Below are 7,786 nucleotides of genomic sequence, written 5' to 3' on the forward strand. Positions count from 1 at the left end.
TGCCTGCTTTTTAAAATGAAAGAACCAGATGTTTTTCAGTCACATATTCTCTAATGCTAATTAAATTAAATTATATGTTATGTACATTCAGTTGTAAAAATACACTAACCTTTTCTTCCGAATCCTTCTGAAATCCATTCCATTTGATATCTAAAATTTAGGAGAGTAAACAAATATTTCAGTTGTACTTTCCAATTCTGAAATTTCTCATCATGTCTAGCAAAATAGCCTCACTTCCTGATTAAGGCTGAAGCTTCAAACCTTAAAAACTACTATAGTCATGTTCCCTAAGTGGAACAGACAATAAGGTTTCTAGGCTTTAAGGTTATGTTAGTCACTGAATTATATTCCAGGGCTCTTTTGTCACATTTCTTCACTGTGGTTCAGAGGCCTGTGTTTCCAAAGACTTATCAGCAGATGGAATTGCCACCCATTCCACAGTATAAGATCTTTGCCCTGCCCTCTGTAATTACAATGCAATTAGACAATACAGCTAAACTAATCCAATAATTTAGTGCCTCTGTAAAGGGCTGGTCCCAACCTCCTTGCTCCCACCACCCTGTTTTGACACTTGTGTGACTCCCTGGGAATGTCGTAATCAGAAATAAAGTGAATGGTTTTCTACTGGGTTAGCAAAAATTAGCTCAAACAGAGAGAGAGCAAAACAGATGGGGCAGTCCTGCACTGCTGGGAGCACAGAGGAACAGAAGTACAACTGAAGTAGCAGCAGGTGACAGACAGATGTGGGGAATGACCAATAGAATTTTTGTTTCTCCTGTCTTGCAGTTGCCTTTGATTCCTGGATATGTTAGTAAGAAGCATATAGGAGCCTTCAATGACTGTGACATCCATGCTTACCTTACACATCCATACGGCACTTGAGTACCACGTGGCCTGTAACTTTTGTCAGAAAATTCCACAGCAATGAAATAATTTTAAACTGGAAATAAGACCACTTGTCTTGGGAAAACAGTTATTTCTTCAAACATTTCTAACAGGATACTTACAAAAACATAACTTGTAGTCCAAGACAACTATGAAAACTAAACAACTGTTGTAAAGGCCACATATAGTCAGATTCTAAACCTACATGGGAACTCATCTTCAGCTTTTCAAATGATTTTGCCACAGAGCAACTTTTAGTTTTGTACAAAATGCAACATACCTACAGAATTATTTTGCTGTCCCTCTACTGCAGCATTTAGTGAAAAAACAGGCTTAGAAATATTTTCAGTAAGTGATGGACACTTTATCCAACCCCTAGAAGTAATACAATAAAAAATTCTTATTCAGAAAGAATTGTAACCTGCTCGGCTTAAGAAAATTTCTACAGTACTTTGAGTTTATTTATGCAGTTTTGTACTTAAAATTTCTTGTTGAAACAACTGCAGTTATTTTAGAGGCATACTTCTCTTTACAAGGACATGCAGTAACTAAGACTTCCAGATTTCCTAAGCAGAGCTAGCTATGTTTGTATCTTCATTCTCTAAGTGAAAAAACGGCTCTTCCTATTTTTCATTACTTCTTTCTGTATTTCTATTCTAATCCATCTTTTACTGAAATCCTTCCGTAGCTTCTAAGAACAAAAGGTCTAATATTATTTATTACAAATCTTAGTTTACTTGTCTAATATTTTTTCCCTGAGTAGTTTACTGTCGTTCCTGTTGCTTATACCCTTACACCATTAAAGGTAGTATCATCGATAAAAACAAATACAGGTACAGTTTGACCCATATTGGTCACCAAATTACCTTTGACATAAATATAGGTCCTTCACTAAGCAAACAAGAAAAGTGCTTCACAATAGAACACTGAGAATAAAATATCATACAAATGGAGGTGTAATGGAATTGTTTAATTACAATACGCCTGACTGGAATTCCTGTGTGATGTAGTATACTCACTGCAGTAGAGACTGAGATTGGTTAGATGCATATGCCTCTTGAGGTATCTGAATGGAAAAAAAAAATTAACAAGTTAGTAAAAAAAGAACTTCATTATTTATTTTCTCAGCTTTATTACAGGATTATCTTCCTCCTTCTGTAATTGAGTTGGGAAACAGAATTTTTAGATCTGATCTTTACATAAATTACTAATAAGACACAAAAGCCATTCCACTTAAACATAGGACTGCATATCCCAAGACTCCCCCAACCCACCTGAAGTACACAGAAAGCCAAGGCTCTTTGGAGCAACTGGAACTGATGTTACATTTCCTGAAAAAATTCACAGCCACTCTGGGCTGCACGACCCTCATACCATATTGCATCAAGATGCTGTATTCACATAAGATAATTTCTGAGGACACAGTAGAAGTGTCGTGGTTTAATCCCAGCCACCAACTAAGCACCACGCAGCCGCTCACTCACTCCCCACCCACCCAGTGGAATGGGGGAGAAAATCGGGAAAAGAAGCAAAACTCATAGGTTGAGATAAGAATGGTTTAATAGAACAGAAAACAAGAAACTAATAATGATAATGATAGCACTAATAAAATGACAACAGCAATAATAAAAGGATTGGAATGTACAAATTATGTGCAGGGCAATTGCTCACCAACTGCCAACCGATATCTAGCTAGTCCCCAAGCGGCGATTCCCCGCCCCCCCTTCCCAGTTCCTATACTAGATGGGACGTCACACGGTATGGAATACACCGTTGGCCAGTTTGGGTCAGGTGTCCTGTGCCAACTTCTTGTGCCCCTCCAGCCTTCTCACTGGCTGGGCATGACAAGCTGAAAAATCCTTTACTTTAGTCTAAACACTACTTAGCAACAAGTGAAAACATCAGTGTTATCAACATTCTTTGCATACTGAACTCAAAACATAGCACAGTACCAGCTACTAGGAAGACAGTTAACTCTATCCCAGCTGAATCCAGGACAAGAAGGAAAGCTTCTATGTAAGCACATTCCAAGTTGGCTCTTAAGAGTAGTTGAAGAGCCACACTGGTGCAATCTACACATGCAAGTATCAAGGATGACAGGCCAATATCGTTCCTCACAGCATTCAGTAAAGATTTAAATTTTATGCTGTCCCCATACTGTGCATGAGGAAACTGCCAGTGGCATGCTATATAGGTCTCACAAAAAAATAACAGTGAGAGTTACCCAAACTATTTGCTGAAAAGTACTAGGATCCTTTGCTGTTCTGACTTGTGTGGACAGGGTCCTTAGACTCGGAAGAATCCCTTACTGGGATTGCACACTGGCTACCCTGGTGACAGCCATGAAGTCAAAGACTTAGGTTAGGCAGCAGATAGTCAGCTCAGCTTCCAGAGAAGAAAGGGAGAGGGTAAATGGGCACTTCCCTCATACCCTCTGTCCTTAGAAAACAGTGATAAACTTCAGTCAAGACAACCCTGGGACATGCAAGCAGCAAAGTAAACTTATAGAGAAAAGCCTTTGAAATAACAGCATCCTTTTGATTTTGTTCACTGTTTCCTGCAGTGTCAGTTGAGACAAATCTATCTGCAATTCTGTAATGCTCTGCAAAAACATTCACTTCAATAGAAGGAGTGTCTTTTTGCAATGTAGTTTTTGTCATCTAGGAAGCAGTTTCTTTTAAAAAACCCTCTTATACTGGAATAAGGATACATAAATAGCGATCTTTGGACTGATAAATCCACAGTGCTAAAGACAGTGTAACAGCCACAGGTTTTAAAACAATCTCAGTTAAAGAGTAGAAATCTGTTTGTTTCCAATTGTTTCATGAGCACGTTATATGCATATGTTATATGCAGGTGGAAAGCTGATTGCTCAACTGAACAGAAGTTTATGGGCTAGCAACCAACAGCGGCAAATATATTAAAAGGTGGGCTAATTAGTAGATTAGGGAATGCAGAATTACACATAGAGTAGAATAATTACCCCATCATCACGCAAGCAGATATTATATTCTACATTTCAGATTATCTCCCTTTCTTTTTTAAAGAAACAATTGTCCAATCATTGGATCCCAGCTAATCTCATGATGAGTAACCAAGGGTGTATTCTGGCATAGTTAATCCAGATGGTTATCTTCCAGCTCCTGAAGGGAACATACTAAAAAGTCTGTGCTCCACAACTTCATCTTTGTTGTGGACTTATTCCTCAAATTTGAAAGGTTATACCCTCCTGAAATACCAGGGAAGAGACTCTGATACATTCCTGCAGAGAACGTGCTACACACTAGACAACTGTTTTGCCATAAAGTTAATTTCAGCTGCAAGCCACCAGGCTCTTTTGTACACAAAGAATGAGAGGCCCAGTGAGTTTATTCATAATTAATAGTTAGATATGTGTAGGAGACATATCATTTCTATACCTACTGGATTTATCTGTTCTTCCTTCTGACTGTATGTGTGATCATAAAATTTCTGTATAAAACAGATTTCTGGAGAGGAAACTCCTAGGAAAAAAAAAAAAAACATAGAAGAAAAATACAGTAATTAAAGGAAGTTTTGATTGCCTTGATTTCTACATAACTTTCCATAACTCCATAAATTTCTACATAACTCAGTAATTGAGGTATATGTATCAAAGCTTCTGCTATGCAAGACACTTAAGTGGTTAAACAGTCTATCTAACTAGATTTTGAAACTACAATATAGGAGAGGTCAGAAATTAATAAAACCAGCTGGGGCGGAAATTTATTTCACTTAGTCTTCTGGAATCCTGCCTGAGTTTGTATAGGAGATTAACTCTTTCCTCTCATTTTTTAAACTAACAACTGCAATTTTGGTAAACTGCCTGATCCAACTGACTAAAAATATTTGTACTCCTATATGGAATACTGTCTTTAATGACTATGCAAAGAAAGAAATTCTCTCTGGAAAAAAAAAGAGAGAAACCCTTAAGGTTGGACCCTTAGGTTTCAAAACTAAAATGTTGTTACTAACTTTAATAAAATACCCATCAAATTAATCTTTATGTTATGTATCTCTTCACCAAATTGCTACCATGCAAGTATGCACAAACACATGAATAATGAATATTAATTCCAACTTACTGAATATAAAATGCTGCAGGGAAAATGCTAAAAATATAATTTATTACATACCTATTACATTTACAGAGACACTCCCCTTCCCCCCCCCCCCCCCCCCAAAGCTCAGACAAATCCCCACTCCACAAATTGAACAATGAGTCAAATAAACATGCCTTAAACCATGTATGTTCAATGTTGCCAGGTTTTAATTCCAGTGGATAACCACAGCTAAATTCCAAATGGGATTATGCTTCCTTCCTCAGACAAAACTACTGACCAGCTATGAAAGGTTCAGCATCAGGAAATCACAGCCATAGGAAAAGTTTCTGCAGATTTCAGTGGACTGTAGGTAAGATTTATATTAACTCAGAGTACGTTGATAAAAAACTACAGTCCACTCCAGTCTTCAAATTGGCAAAAAGACAAAAAAAAAATCTGGAAGAACACTTAGAACACCCTGTGTCAATTAAAGACTAGGCAGTCTCTGTATTGCTGGAATAACACATACAGGATGCAAGTCAAATGGATTATATAAAAATGCCAAGGAGGTACCAGTAAAACTACTATGTAACCACAACATGCTTGCTCTCGCAACCTGCTCTGAGGGAGTTATTAGGGAAGATTTTAAGGCTTTAAATGAGCGTGCATACATTTATGTTTAAAGTAATTTGATAATACACTTAAAATAACGCACTTAAATATCACTACCCAAATTTTGTACATTAAATTTAAAAAGAATGGATGTCTTAACAATAGGAAAGGGCTGTTTTTAAATATTATATGCAACTATAGTTACATACGACTATTATGTGTACAGATTCCATTTCTATGACTATTACCTGTTTAGATTCCATTTATTTTATTCTGCACAAACACAATACGCATATCTAAATAAAAAGGATATCCCTATATATAGTTCAAACACTTACCAAGCCAGGCATTCTCGTTATAGTACACAGGAAGAAAGGAGAAATTAAAAGCAAAACCTATTTTTCAAGTGTTAAAAATGTGTTGATCATTTTTCTACAATAGGAGCTAAAACTATGGATATAATGAGAGCACATACACTTCATAAGAATGAACTTCATGCAACACTTAACCTTAAATAACATGGACTCAGGCAACAGCCACAGCAACAGTTCATAGAAAAATAACAACACAGACTGAAAAAAGAATCTGCCCTACCTTCATTAATTCTTATTTCAGTTGTTAAAGCCTTGTCCTTACTAAGAAAAGGCAACCTTTGCAAAATTAAAAAAAATAATAATCTGTTAAACAGTTGTATCCTCTGCTTTTCAGTCCTATAAACTCAAAAGGCGGTTGAGGGCAGCCAAGGGCACCTCCACTGTTGGGACACTGCTAACTGCATGCTGGACGAATGCACCTGACAGTAACACCAACAGTAAAGGACCCCCTAACTGTGAGGATATCCCTTACACTCTGCATAGAAAATCTTAAGATAGGGAGGTACATTACCGCTTTACATATTTCCAAGTTAATACTGGGCCACAAAGCCAGTACAAGAAAGTGCAGCTGCTTGGTAATTTCAATTCTTTGCCACTTCTCAAAGGATACAGGAGACGATGTCATGAAAATGGTATCAAGTTAAAGTTGTGGAGAAGTAACATCAGCAGCAATCATACTTAACAGTGTTTTCTTTACTGTTTCTGAGTTGGGTTCTTGTATGTTTCACGTCCACTGAGGCACAAACTCGGAGGCCTACAAGGTACGTGTAAAATAAATGGGGCCATTTGCAGAGCTGAGAACTACTGAGTCTGAGGGCATACAAAACTGGTCTGAATAGAGGAAAAAAACCCAAACAGCTAAAAATACACATTTATGAACTAATCGAGAAGAGCTGCTTTGCACTCCGGGATGCCAGATGCAGGAGGGGACAGCTGCTGTGTATGGCTGGTGTTTTCCTGAGATCAAACCCAGAGCCGCCCAGGCCGGGGGCAGCAGCCCGCCTCTCCTCAGGGCGGTCCCGAGAGCACCGCCCTCAGCTCGCCGCCACGCCGGCACAGGTAGGCACGGCTCAGAGCCACACCGCCTTACCACCTCCTCCAAAGGAACTCCTCCTCCTCCTCCACATCACTCTGCATCCAAGAGCGCTCCACGATGGTCTCGTCGCTATCGCTGTCCCCACCGCCGCCCCGCTCCTCCATGGCGCCGCCGCCGCCGTCCCTCGCCGCTGCACTCCCCTCCGCCGGCGGTCGCCCCTCCCCCCAGCGCCCCGCGCGGCTCCCCTCAGCGGAGCTGGTGGCGGCCATCTTGTGGAGGCGTGAGCGCCGTGGCGCTTCCCCCCCCCCCCCCCCCCCCGCCGCGTGGCACCGGCCAGCCGGGACGGGGGTTAGGGAGCGGCAGGGCGGGAGGAGAGAGCCGGTCCTCAACAAGCGCAGCCCCTCGAGCACGGGTGAGATCGGAGTGGCTGGTGGTAGAAGTTAAAGGCAGCTCTCCCTTTCAGGGCCACTGGGATGAGTCTCCCTCAGCACGACTGGCCTTGGCTTGCTTGGGGCGGCAACGACATCCCCACACCTTCAGCAGGGGTTCGTGCTGCCTCACTAGTGTTGGGCTCCTGGTTCGGGCCCTGTCGTCCGCATCATTCAGCAGAGCCACAAAGCACTTAAAATGCCGACCTGCAATCTGCAATTGCTTGCTTTTGCTAATCTGTGCGCTTCCATGGCCACGTTTAAGCAGCTAACTTCATCTGCTGTCCTGAGTGCAACGAACGTTCATGTGTTCAAGACTAGGAATGTGTTTGAGATAACCAAATTATTAGTTGCCAATATTATCTGAGTATTTGCAGTAGCACTCTTGTA

At 40.4% G+C, this 7,786-nt stretch overlaps 1 protein-coding gene across 1 annotated transcript in view; it reads right to left on the bottom strand.

Annotated features, from left to right (window-relative positions):
• The window catches only part of ANKRD31 (ankyrin repeat domain 31), a 74,548-nt gene extending 67,443 nt beyond the window's left edge, over positions 1–7,105 (bottom strand). The window contains exons 1-6 of the mRNA XM_049795164.1: positions 7,023–7,105; positions 6,153–6,208; positions 4,309–4,388; positions 1,905–1,951; positions 1,166–1,260; positions 110–150 (exon numbers count right to left, since the gene is read on the bottom strand). Coding sequence (XP_049651121.1) covers positions 110–150; positions 1,166–1,260; positions 1,905–1,951; positions 4,309–4,388; positions 6,153–6,208; positions 7,023–7,069 — 366 coding nt within the window. The 5' untranslated portion in view covers positions 7,070–7,105. The remainder of the gene's footprint in view (positions 1–109; positions 151–1,165; positions 1,261–1,904; positions 1,952–4,308; positions 4,389–6,152; positions 6,209–7,022) is intronic.
• Positions 7,106–7,786: the final 681 nt, after the last annotated feature.

This window comes from Accipiter gentilis, chromosome Z, assembly GCF_929443795.1.
Source record: "Accipiter gentilis chromosome Z, bAccGen1.1, whole genome shotgun sequence".
Classification (NCBI taxonomy): Eukaryota; Metazoa; Chordata; class Aves; order Accipitriformes; family Accipitridae; genus Astur; species Astur gentilis.